This window comes from Crocodylus siamensis, chromosome 9, assembly GCF_052110815.1.
Source record: "Crocodylus siamensis isolate JL-2025a chromosome 9, ASM5211081v1, whole genome shotgun sequence".
In the NCBI taxonomy this organism is placed as follows: Eukaryota; Metazoa; Chordata; order Crocodylia; family Crocodylidae; genus Crocodylus; species Crocodylus siamensis.
In genome coordinates, this window is record NC_143403.1 from 68,994,017 (window position 1) to 69,012,602 (window position 18,586).

An 18,586-nucleotide genomic window follows, 5' to 3' on the forward strand; every position below is an offset into this window, starting at 1 on the left:
TTAATTGTGATTTGCAAAGCTAAGATTGAAGCTACAGTGCTCACTGCAGGGCACTCCAGGAAAGTTAATTGCTACTATAATTAAAGTGTATGAGTTGGTAATCATATGAAGTCCAGGTGCTCTGTCACAGCTAGCTGCACATAACACCTCCTGTTGAGCTGCTCCTCTGCATCTTTTCCCATAAAGTAAAGCATCAGTGCTCTGAAAGTCTCCTTTCAGTTCTTCCAATCTACACCTCCCTAATGCAGAAGAGAGAGCCAGTTTGAGTACAGCAATGTGTAAAGCTCCATTTGTAGTGAAATCAATGAACTGTCCCCAGTTTCAGTGTATTAGAAAGCTGAAGAAAGTAAGTCTTCGCTTTTGGGGGAGGAATATTTCTCACCATAAGAGGAGTCGACTGCATAAACTAGATAATTATGTCCGGTGATTATTTTGAAAAGCTACATGAGAGGACTTCCATCTCTTTTTGTTCTTGAAATGTCGTTCTTGTTTTCCTGTGTTGTCACACTCTTTAATTCAGTAAGGCACTGAATTTGGGCTTATTTGGAAGATCATCTACATTGGTGGCTTTTACCTGCCATATCTGAAGGTGGTCCTTTTTGGAAGAGCCTGAATTCTAGTTGCAAGTGGTTGATGGTAACTGTTTGTGTGTTTTGCAAGATGTTGCCACATGTCTGTTGTTCTTGTCCTTTTGTTTTCTTCCCCATCTGCTTCTAGTTGAGACAGTCCAGAACAGCCCCATCCTCCTCATGGAAAGCAGCCCATTGGTTGCTCTCCAGCACCAGGACAACTTCATGGAAACCAGTATCCCTGTTCCTGTTCTGAATTGGCAAGATGTTTCCAATAAAAATGCTGTTTTTGCTGAGTGTGTGTAATCTACACTTTTCTGTGATCTTGTGTTGGGTATCAGGGGTGCTACTTGGAGAATGCTGCCCTGCCTTATGGGGCTGAAAGCTTTGCACTGTGTTTCTGAGTACAACAAGGGAAGCACCTGCATAACCATGTATACTTGTCCAGGGGCCCCTGAGCAAGTACAGGACCACAAGCCAAGGGTGGGAATGGTGGGAAATGAGCCACAAATTGTCTCCTCTTTCATTTCTCCTGCTGGAAGGGGAGAGGGAGGTCAGACAATATATGTCTTTCCCCTCTGGCTCTGCTGCTGAAAGGCTTGTGGTCCCACGCTCACTTTGCTTTTCTTTGGGACTTGTACAGTTTATGCCAGGCACAGAATTTCTTGTTCAAATGCACGCTCATTCCTTGCTAACAGTGGGCAGCACTTGCTAGTGCAGTCACATGGACTGCACAGGAAATTGGAGGATAGCATATGTCCGTGCCAGAAAGTGCCTAAAAGTGAGCATGTCATGCTTAAACCTGAATATTGCATCAGCTGAACACAGTGAACAAAACTTTCAGGATCCAGAGGTGGCGTGTATGGGTTTTTAAATTGATTTCTCAAATAACTTGTGCTTTAAGAACTGGTCTGATTTTTTTATTTCTTTCAGCAGCGCTGCATGGCTTGTTTTCTTCCAGCTATATGGCTGATAATGCATTTGCTAGTTTAATAGGACTTCCACCTTCTTGTATATTTTTTTTTCCCCGGTCCTATAATTTTTTGTGCATTCCCACCTCTTATAAATATTGCTTCTTCTGCAGCCCTTGGTCACATGAGTAAGCAAGTTGCCCATTGGGCTTACAGCAGATAGATGGACCCAAGGAGAGGCTTTCTAAAGATGCAGATGGTGACTAGATGTCTGACAACCTTTTGAACTTTAAAAAATTTCACCTTCCATCCTCCTGGAAGGACTGCGCAGCAGTGACTACAGCCATCATCCAGATCACCGACAAAAGTTGTTGTTCTGGTTTTGGCCCATGGACCATGATTATACACGTGAGACTCTCTTCCCTTCTGCCAATATCTTGAGAGTGTAACATGGCCCAGCTATGTTCAGATCAGATTGTACAACATAATACATTGCACTCCAGCATCACGGCTTCCAGGGGATTTTCAGGACTGTAAAAGTCTCCTGAATGGTTATTGCCTCTTTTACGTTGCTTTTGAAGTCGCAGAGTTAGATTTTCTAAGGTGTTCACTGTCTATCACTGACTTGAGCAGGAGCAGAGCTAGGCCAGTGCTGAGCATGGTGGAGTGTTTTTCTTTCTACTTTCTCCCCAAATCTCCCTTGCTATTCTAAACATCCCTAGCTTCAGTGTCATGCCAGTGGCTCTGCATTCCTTTGCAGCATACCAGGCTGCGTTGCAGCAGCCTGTTTGCTGACTGCAGGCCACCCCAGTGCCCTATGGACTTAACTCGCTGTCAGTGTTACAGAAGGAGGGCAGCTCAGTGCAACCCAGCACACAGATGGATGAGGCTTTAAATGAAGAGACCTAGCTTTCAGGTAGGAGTTACGGAGGCTCAGCTCAGGGTTAGAGAAGATGGTATGTTGCTTCTGTCTTCACAGTCTTCCTCCCACACCCCACTTTGGAACCTCAGTAGAAGCGTGGTTATTCACTTGGCACTGCTCTGCTCGCTGTAACACACACAGACACGCACCTTCCCCCCCTTTTTTCAAGCTCAGATCTATTCACAGAAATGGTGCTGTAACAAGATTCCCTGTTTCTAAGACTGCATTATTCTTACTCTTACTCTCAGGCATTTACTGAACAACATTCAGGCTGTTGTCGAACACATACACCTAAATAAGTGACTTTCCAACAGGTTTTTGGCACCACTCTTCCCAGTTCAGTGCCTCTGTTTGACATCTCGCTTTAGGCCACTGATTTGAATATGCTGGCTTTGGCACGGGACAAAGTGGTGCCATCAAATGAAATGGGGGTGGGGGAAGAAAGATAATTTGCACAGTCTAAATCTAGCTACTTTGAAACTCGGTGCATTTGCTTGCTTAGAATTGGCAAGGTCTCAAGTCATTTATATCAAGCAGTTTGCAAAGTGACTTCGCAATCATTTCTGTGGGTGAACCTTACAGTCCTGTGGTATCAAACATCCCAGGAGATGGTTTGCAAATTGGTTTCACTTACAGATTTGGGATGGTGGGAAATCCCTGAGTCCCACTAAAGTGGGGAAATGGGTGGAACCAGTTTTCTGGATAAGTTTTCCACCCTTGTTTCCTGCCCCTTGTCTTGTCTTGGGAAATCCCTCTGCTATGGGGTTGGGATGCACAGCCTGAAAAGGGACCTTTTTCCCACAGAAAGGGAAAGATAAAACGGAGCCTTTGAAAACACAAAAGTAGGCTGAGTAAGGAAACATTGCTGTCAGAGCCGGCATTTCATCCTGTGAAGAAATAGCTTCTCCTCCTCAGCATGGGTATGATTCGGCTAAATAGTTTAGTTACATTATGAATGAAAATATCCTTTGTGGCAACACCAGCTAGGGTGCTGTTAAAAAGCCTGACAATTTTTGTGCTCCATACCCAGTGTGACCAACCCCGAGTGTTCAAAAGCCATGAGTCAGACTTCAGGCAATAATGAGACTGCCTTAAAAATAATGTATTTTTCGTAAATACCAATAATGATGCACATTGAAGATTTTCTCATTATTTGCCTCCTGGTTCTTGAGCTTTCCAGGGTCTCTCACTTCACATTTTCAAGCTTTTGAGAAACATTTTCTGGAGAATTTTGGTTTTTAAATGAAAGCGGAGATGTTCGTGCAGTCTTTGATGGCAGCAGCTGGGACTTCAAAAAAAAAAAAGCTAAATTTTTTTGTGGGAGGTCTCTTGATAAGATCATGAGAGCTGGCTACAAAATGTGGCCCAGTATCATTGTCTTATTCAAGGATCTGCTCCTTATTACTCTTACTACCCAGCTCTTGAGCTATACAAGTGCAGTGCCACCAGATAGCAGCCTTATATGAGCATGATGAAAAGTTGTTCTGTATTAGGTGTTACCCTTGCTAGTTGCAACTGGAAAAAGATCCCCCCCCCCCCAACAACTGGCGTGAGAGCATTGTCAGCTAGGCTACCAGGCTAGGTGGGTGTTTAATCTGTTCTGCTCCTGCAATTCTGGAGATTTTTATAAGCAAAGAAAACCCCTGAAAATGGGGTTGTTTCCCTTCTTCTGCCTGCTTTGTTCATGACCCTAATCCTGTGAGGTATAGAAAACTTTCAATGCAGCCTGCGAACAGTACTGTCTCGTGGAGGGAGAGACTTTCTGCTGCAGGCTTGCTGGTCTGGGCTTGACTTGTCTGGTGGAGGTTTGGCTCGACTCCAGCTCAAGTCATTGCAGTAGAAGTTTGAGATGTCACCTTGCATCTGGCTGAGCCAGGGGCTGTTGGCTAAGCCCAACCTACAGCCAGTGCTTTGCTGCTGAGTCCATAGTGAAGCCTGGCTGCTTGTGTGCTGAATTCATGGAGAGCTGGTTGCATCCTTCATGCTCCTTGCCTTCTGGATGCACGACTGTTTAGTTGAGTTTGTGTTGCAGTGCTGCCATGGGCCTCATTAGGTGCTTTAGAAACCCATGGGAGGAGGCAGCCTTCACTTCAGAGAGATCAGAGTGCAGATAGACAAGACAACAAAGGATGGGAGGGGAAAAGGTTCAGAGAGGCAAAGGGTCAATGCCCTACATATGCCCTAATTGCCCAATGCCCTAAGTATTCAGCAACTTAGTACCAGCGTGGGATAGAAAACCTGTTGCAGACTATACTAAATGCCCATTTCATGTGCAACTCCCCAGAACGTGACCTTGTCCTGTTCCCTTTTCATCTTCCCCCCTTTTTTTGGAGAACGTCAGCTGGAGTGCAGTTCCCCTACACAGCATGGCTCTGTGACACACTACACTGTGCCACAGCCTTGATCGCTGGCAGCTCAGTGCAAGATGAAGAGTGGAGGAAAGTGCAGGGAGTGTACGCATGGGGCAGGGTGACGAGCCAAGTGGCCTTGGCCACAGCTCCAGCCATCTGTGAAGCACAGAGGCAGGGGCAGACTCCAAGGTCGGGAGGGGGGCATCAAGGATATCTCAGTATGTACCACACACATAGATGAATATAACCTTGTAACATCCTTGTGAAGAGGGTATGTGAGTATTGATATGTACCTGTCACAGATAAGAAACAGAAATCAGAGTTTAAGTATGACTTTGAGCATGTCACAAGACATCAGTGGAACAGCTGGGAAAAGAACCCAGGAGTCTTCTGCACTCCTGGTCGGTTTTGCTAGCCGCTCCATACGTTACCTCCCATATGTTTTAACAAAAGAAAGAAAAGGTGTTCTTAATTTTACTTGGAGGAGGACAGCGCATGCCCATCTTGCGATTGTTGTCAGTAGCCTGAAATTTAAGGTCAGTTTTCCACTAATAACACTCTCTCTCCACCCAGGCACAATTTTCACTCTCTATCCCACTGTATTTAGTAAATAAAGGATTAGGTCAAACTTTTCGAGTCCAGAGACCCAAATTTGGGCTCTTCAGTACAGACTACTGATAGCATAGATTAGATGAGATTTCAAGGAGGCTGGACATTCCCAAAGTCTGTTGATCTGTATGGGAAGTGCGAGTACACAGCCCCCCCTCCACGGCTTGTTGCAGAGATTCAGGACCTGAATGTTAGTTGCACAAGCGTTGGCTGTATCAGTTAACTGCTGCGTTCAGGTCCAACCCGGCTATCCAAACCATGAGCATTTTGTTCTACTAATCTTGTGTTTATGTTTTTTCCTTTTTGAAAAATGTTTTTTTTTTTTAATGTTGCCACCCCCTCCCCCCCGCCCCAAACCACCCCAGTATCTCCCAGTTAAGTCTTTATGTTGCTCTCCTTCTCTCAGTTCTCTGGCTAACCACATGAATATATAGAGCAGTATATATTCATATGTGTATGTACGACCCATGGTTTTACTATTGCTGCTTAGATAACCCTCTCCTGATTTTTTCGCTGTTTGTTTTTCAAAGGTGATTGTTTTGCTGTTCTCAGTCGGCGATGAGGATTCTCGCGGCTGCCCCTACTTTTGCCTGCTGTGGTGTTCACTTCCTTTTCAAAGTAGAGCTCAGATGAAACGCATGTCTTTCCCGTCCGTTCTTAAAAAAGTTTTTGCATCTGAGAGCCTTGCTTTGCCTTTCTCTTCTTGCGTTTGTCTTGCCCCGGTCTCTGTTTGTTGGTCTAATATTTTGATTTCCCTGTTTCGACTTCATAGCAGATGTTGTTCAGTCTCATGGTGCCGTCTTCATGGAAAACGCGTCCCTGTCCACCCCTATTACAGCCCCTCAGTTCAGGGGTTTCCGGAGAGCCAGTGAGATCAGCATTGCCAGCCAGGTCTCAGGAATGGCAGACAGTTACACTGCTTCCAACATAGCCAACAGTAAGTGTTTCGCACCCTCCAAGACTTCTTCTTACTCTCGCACTAACGTAGCAGCACCACACACCAGGCCAGGCAGGGAAGACCCCCACATCTGTTCTGTCTTTGTTTGTTGGGCATGTTTTCACTGGAGATCCTTAGGTTTGGGAGAGCCACTGTACTGATGTGTGATCCTTCCAGACACGGGGCAGGGAGGGACTGGGGAATGTGGATGGTATTTCCTGTCGTGGAGAGTGTCGCAAGGAGCAACTCCTACAGGTCTTCCCCTAGCACTTAATTAAAATGCAGCACAGAAGATTATCAGAGTCCTCTGGCCACGGTGTTTGAAATGTAGTTCGCTCCTGGGTATGATAAGAACAAGCTCCCTTATCTCCTGGAAAGCAAAAAATCAGCCAGCTGTCATATGTGCCGGCAAACCGATGTCAGCTCATGAATGTATGTGCTTCTGAGAGCTTGCCTGACTTGTCGCAATGTTATGTCTTTTTCCATTTGAATTAGACGGGCCAGTCGTGTGACACTGGTGGGGAGTGCAGTGCGTTGACAGATGTTTTATGGGACACGGGTCTAGTTTACCCTGTTTGAAATGGCTGTCTTCAGAAATGGGCAGCTGTTCGGACTGTTCACTGTTGAACCATCAGACTATTTGTCCTCTTGTTACAATTATGTGTCTTGTTTAAATGTATCCTCCTGATATATGGTGCTCCCCCCTTTCTCCCCCCAGGAGGGGGGCTGCAGATAGTGGAAAGGGTCCACACAGTGGATCTGTGCAGAGACGAGTCAGACTCTACCCCAGATTTGGTCCCTCTCTAGAACTGGAGCTTGAACTTGAACCACAGCATCTGGGGATGTCTGAATACCACAGCTGAATGTTATGGCCGGCGCTTCGCTGCTTCTTGCTGGGCACCTGGCAGTGGTGGAGGATATAGATTGTAATTGGTTGTCGGAGACTATATTTTCAATTATTAAGAAGCTGGAACTGTTCCACCTCAGCTCCATTTTATCATAGTCAATGACACATGTTAATGTATCCCTTGGAGGAACCAGATGCTTGCAATTATAATACGGTGGGCTGTCACTGTATTATGCATGATGGAGTACATCGGAGATTATGGGCATAAATTTGTACGCGCACTCGCACACTCAAACTCCAATTCACATTCATACTCACACACTCATCAAGGTTATCAGTTATACACACACACACACACACATATATAAAAATAAAAAAATAAAAATCTCAGGATATATATCTGCTATAACCTTGAAAAGCAGTTCGCCCCTGTGTATCATTCAGAAAACAAATGGGTATTTCTGCTCCTCGGCTGATGATTGCGGACTGAACAAGTCGCTGGTAATCAGCCTACCTAGATAAATAATGTAGGATCTGGCAGGTGGCTGGTGAGAGATTACTTAAATGTGGCCTACGGGGGTGGAGGGTGGGAATAGGCCTGTGCCCTTTCCTTGCTGATTTCTGGCTTAGAAATAAAAGGCCTGCGGTGAAGAATGAGGGGGGTGGCTGAGTTTTGCATTAGAAAGTTAGCTCATTTAGTCTCTTGTTTAGCAGACAGCTAACCAAACGAGGGCATTGTCAGAGCAAGTGCTAACCTACTGGGGATGAAAAGGATTTTCAGCCAGACCAATTTGTTTGGTCAAGGCTCGTTTCACTTCAGTGGCTGACTTGTCTCAGAATGTCACCCCTTGCTAAAGAGCCGGGATCCTCCTCCTCTCCTGCAAGACGGCGCCTTTCCCTTCCTGCAGAAGTGGTGCCTGAAGCCGCTGGCTCAGTAACCCTCCCACTAGTGAATTAGCCTGGCTAGGCCAGCATGGGGTGTATACACCATATACTGTCACCAGCGTGGCTCACGGAGCGTGACTGGGGAAGCAGCTTCACACAGCACCTTTGTAGGAAGGGAAAGGAGCTGTGTGGGAATCCGCACATGGGCATCTGCGGAGGTCTGTTTTGCAGGGCAGGACTTGGGGGCATCTTAACGAGGGCAAGGCAGTTGTTTCTGTAGCTCCAGCTCTGACTTCTTCCTCCCCACGTAGAGGCTGTTTGCGCTGCCACATCCTCCGAACTATGGCAGTCACTGAGCAGAGAGGCAGTGCGCCATGTTAGTCTGCCGTCGGTCAGAAGGGAGGGTAGAGAGGCACCTCAGCCCAACTGAGCAGCTGTGGAGTCCTGGGAAGAAGATTCCCAGCCTCAGCCTTCCTTAAATCTCTAGCATCAAGCCAGGTGACGTGGCAGGCAGCCCCAGGTAGATAACCAGGTGTAAGGTCTGAGCGGCGGCTCCAGAACAATAGTTCCCATGTGCAAGACCTGGAGCTCAGTTGTTTGATCAGCATGCATTGCCTTCTGGAGGACGTGGCGTTCGCATGTGCCTGCTGTGATAACAAGTGTGGTTTTATCTTATTTTGTTTCTTTAGAAACCAAAACTCATCTTAACCATTGCAAAGGTTTTAGCCTCCTGTCCCTCCTTGCCCTCCCTCACAAATCCCCTACTCAGACCTCATCCAAAAGGCATAGACAGCTCAAACCCGAAATGCCACAGAGTCCCTTAGGACGAAGGTTCGAGGGGCCGTCGAGTCAGGATCCGGACTGTGCGCTACAGACCCCCGACCTGGATCTCGGACAAGGTATTCTGGAGAGGAGAGGCTTGCCCTCTCCAGCCAGGCTCGCCTGATAGGGGCGATGCCCTTCTCCTGAGCAAATCTATTTGCCACCTTCTTTCACCAGGGCACTTGCACCCTTTGGGGCGTGGGTTTAACAAATACTCGTTTTCTACTTTGCTTGAAAGATTAACTGTCCTGTCACTAACAGCTGGCGAGAGCATGAGCTCTTCTAGGCAGAGCTTTGGGGGCCCCTGCTCTGATCTGCAGCCCTCACCAGTCCCTTCCCAGCATGTAAGAGTTAATCCCAGCTGTTCTGCATAGAGACTCTGACAATAACCACAGGAACGGGAAGTTGGGACTTAAACCATAAATGCTAATTCCTGGTCCAAAAACCTGAGAAGGGAGCTGTTAGGTTAGAAGCCCTGCACCAAAGGCTGTTGTGGGTTGATTCTGTATCATGCATGGGAAGCAGCGTCTTCCAGCAACTCCTCCTGCTTATTGTCCCTCCTGGAAGCGGGAATAATTGGCAGGGGTGGGGAGCATTGCTATGTCTATAGCAGCTGATGCTGTGCTAGGAGCACGTATGCAACAGCGTCATGACCCAGAACAGTCTGCCGTGAAGGTATGCACATCCCTGCCCTGGGGATGTCGAGTGCCAACCAGAATTTATCTTTGAAGATTTTTGTTCCAGAGACGATGTGTTGCCATCACTGGAACTAAAGGGCTTTCTTGGAAATCCAGAACGCAGGAGAAAGGCGCTAAAGAAACGCAGGCTCTGCAAAGCCTGTCAGAGTCCCAGCTTGCACCTTGCATGCAAACATGAGTCCTCCTAGTACTCCTCTGATCTGAGCATCTCTTCCTATGGCTGCTTGTTCCCCATGAAGCATGGGGGATGTTTGAAACTCTCAGCTTCTGGGGAAGCAGCCCTCTTGCTTTTGGCGCTGAAAGCTTTGGGCTGGAACATGCGTCTTCTCGCTGGCTTGAATAGATGAATGCGCGGTCATTTAAAATGGAGCTTGGTGCAGCATCGAAGTGTGGCCACAGCCCGGGATGGTAAGTGAGAAAGGGACTGGCTGTGGGTCCTGCGCGGGCAGTTGGCACCGCTGAAACTGGTCTGTGGACAGGATGCAAGAAGCATTGGGGCAGGGAATCGGGGGTGGGGGAGGGGGGGAGCATTGGCCTGTGCTGCCATGGAAAAGCAGGAGAGATGTTGGTGGAGCTGAAGGATCCAGTGGGCATTTGGGTCTTGGCGGGGATCTGAGAGCTATTCGCCCAGTGAACACAAGGGTAGGGGGCCACCTGTCTATCCACTGCACTCCCGGGGTGTGCTGCTCCAGGGTGGGGCTGTTGCCTGAAGCCAGATGTGACCATGGATGAACACACCCATGGGCTTTTCTGCTGGGCTTGAAATGACCCAGTAATGACCAGCTTCCTCTGCAGCACCTCGTCCCTCCAAGGTAGATGCCAGTGGAGCCTGGAGACTCATTGTCCATGGCTTCGCCCCTTGCACCCCCACCTCACCCCAGAAGGTTGTTGGATCCCCTGTTCTAAGAGCTGCAGACTTCAGGAGCCCTTCACGGGGTCCAGGGGTCACGGTTGGGCCCCTCCCAGCGGAGGCTGAGCCAGTGGTCGCCCCAGCACAGGAGATGCTGCCAGCCAGCAGCCTGAAAGCTGATGGTGATTAAGGCTTTGAGGTTTCTCAGAGCGCAGGCTCCATTCCCCAGCAGCTTTCCACAGCAACAAGCATGTGGCTCGTTGACTTGTGAGACTTGTTGGTAGCTGGGTTCCTGTGGGTTCGCGAAAGGTGAAAATGGCAGGAAGGCAGCGTGGCCTGGGTGTGCCCTGGAGCGGGTAGATGCGCGTGCTGCCTTCCCCCTGCAGCGAGGCAGGGCAGAGGCTCCTAGTTGTTCACAGCTGCTTGTATTTGGAGGTGTATTTGGTCCGTTGTGTGGCACATTTTTCCAATAAACCGGATGCACTTGCTGTCCATGGGCACCTAGCCAGCTCATCCCCAGCGCCAATGACCTGGACCTGGCACCTACCCCAACTACTGCAGCCCCACAACAGCTATGCAGGCATGATCAGTCCAGCACTATGTGAGTGGGGGGACCTCCACAGAGGACACCCACTGGCTGCCATCCAGGGGAGCATCCACAATGTGCGTATGCCCCATCTAGTTATTTTTATGGTGGGTACCAGGGTGTGAGGTCTAGTACTCCTCTAGTTCCCCTTGAGCGTGGCTTAAGAGCCCAGTCAGACCTGCCCTCCAGTGCCTTGCCACTTGATTCCCAGCAGGCAGGCTCATGATCTGTGCCTTGTGTTCCCTGGCTAACTCACTAATCCTTCAAGCCCTCATCCCATTTTGCTCCACCAAGCCAATGAAATCGGCCAGAAAGAAATTTCCTGGCATGAGAAGCCGGTGACTTGAAATCAGTGTTTGGTGCTGTGCTGTGCTCTTACCACCTGCTCTTTATTCTTTAACGAGACTTTTCTTTTACTAGTTGCTGCCAAGTGGTGGGGAACAAAAAGAATAGACTATGCTCTGTACTGTCCCGACGCTCTGACAGCCTTTCCGACTGTCGCCTTACCGCACCTCTTCCATGCCAGCTACTGGGAATCCACAGATGTCGTCTCCTTCCTGCTGAGACAGGTACCATAAATATTTCATGCTTTCTTCCTCTTCTCCCTGGTGCCTAATTTCCGTTGGAAAAATATTTTGGAGTCTCTTTTCCCTTGCTGCACCCTCCATAACTCTTGTTGACACTAATGGAGGCACAGTGTATAATCGGCAGTGAAAATACATCCTTCGCAGCTGCAGATCCATCTTCTTTCCTTCTCCTTACTGTGCTCAGTACAGCTGCATTTGAATGCAAGGTGCACAGCAGCTAATTCTGGTCACAGAAACCCCGAGGGCAACATTGCTCTGTCTGCTTCAGTCCAGTCAGGAGTGCAGTGTAGCTGCCCGCTGGCATTGACTTCCTCCCAGAAGCACAGCAAAGTGGAGGCCTCGGGGGTCTCTTCTCTCCCTGCCCCTTGCAGAGACATCCAGGTTCCTTATCTGAGTAGCCTCTCAAGGTGGCTCTTCTACCTTCCAGCAAGGACTCAAGAGGACCAGTCACCCTGGGCAAAGAGCTTGCTTTCCTCGTTCTGCTGGGCAGGTGAAGTCAGGACACAGGACTGGCTCAGCTGAGCTAGAGTCCATTGGGTTCCCTCTGCCCTGCCTTTTTGTACTCTGAGTGACGGGCAGGGCTGGCACGTTCTGGCGGTTTCAGCCAGCTTGGCACGGGCTGTGTTACTTGCTGCCAGAGTAAACTCCAGAGGCTTCCTGCACTTGAAGGCAATCAAAGGATGAGCTAATTCCTGGGCCAGGATTATGCACCGATTCCTGTTCCGTGTTCAGGCCTGCTCAAAGGAGGTGCCAACCACCCTCTGCTCTCGCTGACCTCAGCGGGAGCCGCAGGGGCCCAGCACCTGGCAAGGTCTAGCTCTGGGTCTGTTGGGCCCAGCTGTCTGTCTCCCCAGCCCTCTTACAGCACACACCACTGCAGCTCTCCATTATTTATGGCTGTCTGTTGCCAAACTCCCTCCTGGTGCTGTCATTGGCCAGAGCTGTAAGCTGCAGGGATGTCAGGGCTGGTGTCTGCAGTGCCTTCGGATGAATTGCTTTCTCCTCTCATCCCTGACCCCCTGCTCTTTCCCAGCCTGGCAGTCTGCACTTGACCCCCATACCATTTCACACCTACCCTTCCCCAGCACTGACTTGTGACCACCATTTAAGATTCCCTTTTAAATCTTCATCCATCTGGAGACAACTCTGCTCTGGCAGCTAGCTTTGCTGACTCAAAAAGAGGTTACTCACCTCATATGGTTACTGTCTAAGCTAGGGATCCACAACTGACAGCCCATGGGCTGGATCCCACCCGTGAAGAGTTTGGATTCATCCCACAGTAGCTGTGGAGGGATTGTGCTGCTTGGCTGGGGAGGCAGTGGAGCATTCCCTGGTCACCTTCAACCTTCCTCTCCCTTCCCTGCTCTTCCTCCACTTACCATTGCCACTGAATTCACTCCACTGTGCAGCCATCAGCCATGTGAATCTGTGGCACTTCCTGGCAATGGTAACGGGACACTTCATGGGGCGCGTGCATGTGAGAGACATCAGGGAGAGCAGGCAGTTAGCAACCCGTGGCAGCAGCCACGTTGCCAGTGCCAGCCCATCATCCGTAAAGATTGCCGCTGCCTGGTTTAAGCTAACAATGCTGAACTTGCCTGCAGCAGGTCTGTCAAGTCTCCTGCCCTGTAAATACCGTGATGCTGACAAACCACTGTGTAAACATCAGAAAAAAACAGTGCAGTCTGCAGGGTAGGTTGACTCTGAAATACTTGCACATCTTGGATTTGTGCCCAGGCAAGTTGCCAATGATGGAGCTGTTCTTTCTGCAGGTGATGAGACACGAGAACTCAAGCATCTTGGAGCTGGATGGAAAGGAGGTCTCGGTGTTCACTCCATCAAAGCCCAGGGAGAAGTGGCTGCGCAAGAGGACACACGTGAAACTCCGGGTAATGGTGCTCCCATTGCACTCTCCTGTAGAGGAACTGCCATTAAACATAACTGTATCACATCTTGGCCTTTTTAATAAGAACAGTATTACATCTAACCAACGTAGGCACAAAAATCTGTTACTGCTTATGCACTACACAGTGATACAGGGATGGAGAGACTTGGATTGCTGTAATTGCTTGCAACAGTAGTGATGCATTTTGGTAGAGACAGATACGTTAAGGATCTGGAAGAACAAGGTCTCCACTTTAAAGAGTGTCCATATAAAACACTGAAGTAGTTGACTTTCAGTCAAGAGAAGGAGACCAACACATGTAAAAGCCCAGTATCCTAAATTGTCTGTACAGTAAATGCCACTTTCTGGAGCTCCTGAGTCCAGAGGGATAAGAGGCTTTTCTGATTTCTCAAGAGAGCAGGTCTTTTAGCCAATAATAAAACAATAACAATAGGTGTCTACTGATGGTCGTTCCTTTTGCCTTCTAATTCTAAAATGTCACGTAGGGAATTTTGAACCAAGGTGGAGAGATCAGATTTTCAAGGTGTTCTACGTAACAGGTTCTGCCACCAAAAGGGCTAGGATAGTAACACTAGAGAAAAAAATAGTGTGTGTGTACGCGCGCACGTGCATGCATGCGTGCTCGTGCACCTGAATGCATTGAGGCTAAAATTTCAAAGGACTGCCTTTTTCTGCAGATGGCTAAAGCCAAGTATAGATCCCTTTACAAACGTGTACAGCAGAAAGTCCTTGCAGGTGCAAATTCTACTGTACAGATGGCCAAGTCCACAGGTCAGCTCCTTGGTCATGTGTGTTAGCTTTGCATGCACAACTGATTGTAGATGCAAACCTGGTGGGCAAAAATTCTTTTGTCCAGAAAGAAAAACTAGGGGCAAACAGCCTTCAAGAGTCTGTTTGTATAAGCACAACAGTACTCTTTCTTCATGTCATTATGAATGAATTTAGAAAAGGTATTTAGGAGACCTGACATGTATACATGTGTGTGCATGTGTGTGTTCACGTAAACTCTGTATAAATGAAGTATGTGATGGGGGGAATCTTTAGGAGAACCTGACTCCTAAAAACCCCTTGTATTTGGCACTACTCTGATTACAGTATCATTTACTGGAAATTCATTATCTGGGAGGATCTTCTGGAATTTTGACTAATTGAGTTTTCTTTTGCTCCTGATTCCTGCAGAATGTCACAGCCAACCACAGAATAAATGATGCCATTGTCAACGAAGATGGGCCCCAGACCTTGACAGGAAGATTCATGTATGGCCCTCTGGATATGGTCACGCTCACTGGGGAAAAGGTACCGTGGTCTTATAAGTGCATTGCCCACAAAGGCAGCTACAGTTTGTAGCCAGAGGAGGGACAGTCCTTGATGGTGACACTTCTTTTGCCTGACAGCTACCCATGCACCTCCACAGTTGAGGTTCTCTGGCTCTATCATGCTTTTTTGTACCTGTGATGTCCTGCATCATACTAGAGAAGGACTTTAGGAGGCCATATTTAGAGCCAGGCAAGGTTTCTTCCTAGCATCAAAGCTCCTGGTTGTCCAGAACCCCAGAAACCGGACCCATTAAATCTGCAGGACTGGAGCAGAACCCAGACCCATTGCCCTTAATTGCAGAGAAGCTTGGATTCAAGGTCCCAGTTGGCCATTTCTACACTATCTGTGTTTAGACTTCATAATTAGTTCTGGGCTTTGTTTTCCACCCCCCCAGGTGGACATTCATATCATGACCCAGCCACCATCCGGAGAGTGGATTTATTTTGACACCGAAATCAGCAACAGCAGCGGCAGGATTTCTTACGTTATCCCTGAGAACAAGCGTTTGGGGATTGGCGTATATCCCATCAAGATGGTGGTCAGGTATGGAGAGAAGCATTGCAAACATGGAGGCAGAACCCCATTTTCCTGTGTTCAGTTCAATGCCTCAGCCACAACATCCTTCCCTGTCTGGGCACATCCATGAGTTTTGGGCACCTCCTGGGCTGAGGTACAGACATCATGTGCCAGACCCTCCACTGGCATGACTCTACGTAGCTCTGACATCAGTGGGATTACACTGATTCACATGGGCCGAGGATCCAGTCGTGAGAGGGCAGGTAGAACACAACCGGAGGCTCAGGCTCATCATTGATCACGACTCTAACGTGTGAAGCTCCCATTCTCTTTTGCAGGCACTCTGGGTGCGTGATGTGCCTGGATCTGGCCCTCCCTTATGATTGCTGATGGGTGTACACCTCCCGTGTGGTGCTGTGAAAGCCGCCTGATTGTTCTTGTGTCTCTGCCAGGTTTCTCCAGGGTTCTCAAACGCCTGTTCTTTCCCTTCCAGGGGGGACCACACGTTTGCAGACAGCTATATCACAGTTCTCCCCAGGGGGACGGAATTTGTGGTCTTCAGCATCGACGGCTCCTTTGCAGCCAGCGTGTCAATAATGGGCAGCGACCCCAAAGTCCGAGCGGGAGCAGTTGACGTAGTAAGGTCAGTGGCAGAGCGAGGGGTGAGGAGACGTTCTGAACCCTGGAGTGACTACTAGTCTCTTACACACTGTTGTTTTTTCCCTACTAGGCACTGGCAAGACCTTGGCTACCTCATTATCTACGTCACAGGGCGACCTGACATGCAGAAGCAAAGGGTGGTGGCGTGGTTAGCACAGCACAATTTCCCCCACGGGATAGTCTCGTTCTGCGATGGGCTCGTCCATGACCCGCTGCGGCACAAAGCCAACTTCCTGAAATCCCTCATTACGGACGTAAGTGTGGGCTGTGCTGAGACGATCGAAGGGAAGGGGTGAATCACAGATAATCCATTTGCCCCTGCTTAGTCTTGCTGTTTTGGCAGAGGCCGACCCTGAAGTGGGAGATGAATCAGCTTTTATTTTACACCTCACTGGGTTTTTTTCTCCTTGTTCCACAAAAGCATCCGTGCATTTAGCGTGTTGTCTCTATTCTGCGCTGTCCTGTTGCTGTCATTGCTACCTGCAGTGCTAAGTGCCTGTTGAAAGGGAGGGAATGTTGGTGGCTAAACTGCTCCTCCCTTACGTTTAATCCCCTGCTTAATGGATTTCTGGAGGCTTGTCCTGTTAGTGGTGGATCTGGGATGCATTACGTATGGGGGGTTGGTAAGAAGATTATGCCCCTGAAGCAATTCAGAACCGAGAAGGCAGGTTTGCCCACATATTAGACTAGAGCCAAACACCTCTGACAACTTGGAGAGTTTGAGCTGGAACCCCCCAGCACTGGGGAGTGTTAGGACTTATTTTGAGGTGCTAATCTCTAACCAGTTTTTAGGCCCAGGGCTGTAGACTCATCTGTAGTTGCAAAGATGGGCCAGGAAGTGCTCTGAATGGAAGACCTCTCAGGAATACCCCAGGAAAGAGCTAAGATAAATGATTTATGAAGCAGGGATCCATCTCTCAAACAGTAGAGGGCCTTTCCCTCCCCTTACGGATGTGCGTGAACCATCTTTTAGATGAGGTACAGAGCCAATATAGCCATGATTATGCTGGAAGTGCTGATCATTAAGGATTCCTTGGCATTTTCACAAGAGAATGCTTTTTCGCCTTGCTGTCTTGGCCAATTCCCAGCTCAGATGGTTACAGTCTGCCTCCCTAAACTTTGCCTCTAGTTGAATGGTTGTAAAGTCCTCTGAGACCTGCAGCTCAGGGGCATTACGTGAGTACCAGTGGATGCCTGTCACCATCATGTTTATTCGGTTTGGCGGGCTGGCCTGGTTAGGCAGTGCTTTTCCAACCGAAAGCGACATCATATCTCTAACTCCCACTGCTTTGCAGGAGCTGGATGAGTGTAGGGTGATGTATGCAATGCTAGGAAGAACATGCTGGTTTAGCTGCTGGAAAGGGGGCTTTGACTGAGCAGCGAATGTCATGGGAGGTGGAGGTGCCTCCCCTGTCCCTTTGTCTGACACATCGGGAGCCCCTGTGTTGTCAAATAGTGATGATATAGCCATGGTGCGGTTTCCTTCTGCTGGATGATCTCGACGTTCTTAATGGCTGTTCATCAGGCACCTTCACAAGACTTGTCTGAAGTCGGCAAATATCATCCTCCCTTTTACAGAAAGGGAAAAGCGGAGACGAAGGAGCTGGTGCATATTGTCAGACATCACAGAGAGGATCATTTGAAAAGCCAGGGTTAGAACCCAGGTGTCCTGGCTCCTAGTCTCCCGCTCCCACTATGGGATCACTGTCTTCCTCCAGCAGAGGCTGTATGTACTCTTGTAGGTGTGAGCGCAGCCAGCAGATTAGCAAAGAAGTAAATCCAAGCAATACGTGCTTCTTGACACAAAGAGTAAAAGGGCAAAGTCCAAACAGAAAGAGACCCAGGGCATGAGTCTGCAGGGCACAGGATACCGCGTCTCCAATTAAATCCTCCCGTTCCCTCCAACTTGGCTTGGAAAAGTAATTGCCAAATTTCAAAGCACAATATGGGAAACCATATTTCAATTTCAAATTTCAAAATTTCAAAATTTCAAAGCGATATGGGAAACCATATCGTGCAGTGCACATGGAAAAGTAATAGAAAGGCACCAGCTTTATGGCACACAGTTAAACCCATAGGTGGCCAAACAGCAACCAAGGTGCTGCAGACCACGAAGAATGAAGTACAAAACACTGCTAAGACTCTGGTTTTGCAGGCCATTATGGTTCAGACTTCCCCTTACGGCGCCTGCAAGGTCAGATCATCAGATATTAGCTGTCTCTAGTTGGAGACAAGGGAGTTGGAGCCATATGTATACCTGCAGCTTGGGTACAGGATGACCCAGAAGGGGGATGTGCTGTCTACTGAATGTAGAAGAGGGTTTAGCTTCCAGGGAGGGAAAAGCTGAGGATGTTGCCCAGAGTGTAGTGAGGAGCTCTGGCTTCAGAGGCTGTTAGAATAAGGACATGTGCGCTGAAGGTGAGGAAAACGTCTTGGCCAGGGGCTCTGCTCGGCTTATCAGCAGCCTCCCAGGAGAAGCCGTGGAAGACTGTCAGCTTGTGACATTTAAAACTGTGAACTGGGCTGAATACCAGAACAGATGCTAACGGGATTGATCCTGCGTTGGTCTCTGTGATTGAACTATGCCTCTGCATTAGGTCTCTTCCATCTCCC

The 18,586-nt window shown here is 48.5% G+C and overlaps 1 protein-coding gene across 9 annotated transcripts in view; it reads left to right on the top strand.

The window, feature by feature from the left end:
* Positions 1-18,586, top strand: part of PITPNM2 (phosphatidylinositol transfer protein membrane associated 2) — a 177,862-nt gene that overhangs the window by 150,867 nt on the left and 8,409 nt on the right. For 4 of the 9 annotated variants that reach the window (XM_090063322.1, XM_090063327.1, XM_090063325.1 and 1 more), the window contains 9 exons: positions 718-867; positions 6,135-6,299; positions 8,721-8,930; positions 11,408-11,556; positions 13,347-13,463; positions 14,660-14,776; positions 15,192-15,340; positions 15,807-15,956; positions 16,044-16,227. In XM_090063322.1, coding sequence (XP_089919448.1) covers positions 718-867; positions 6,135-6,299; positions 8,721-8,930; positions 11,408-11,556; positions 13,347-13,463; positions 14,660-14,776; positions 15,192-15,340; positions 15,807-15,956; positions 16,044-16,227 — 1,391 coding nt within the window. The remainder of the gene's footprint in view (positions 1-717; positions 868-6,134; positions 6,300-8,720; positions 8,931-11,407; positions 11,557-13,346; positions 13,464-14,659; positions 14,777-15,191; positions 15,341-15,806; positions 15,957-16,043; positions 16,228-18,586) is intronic. The other 5 variants (XM_090063326.1, XM_090063329.1, XM_090063328.1 and 2 more) reach the window with 5 other exon arrangements.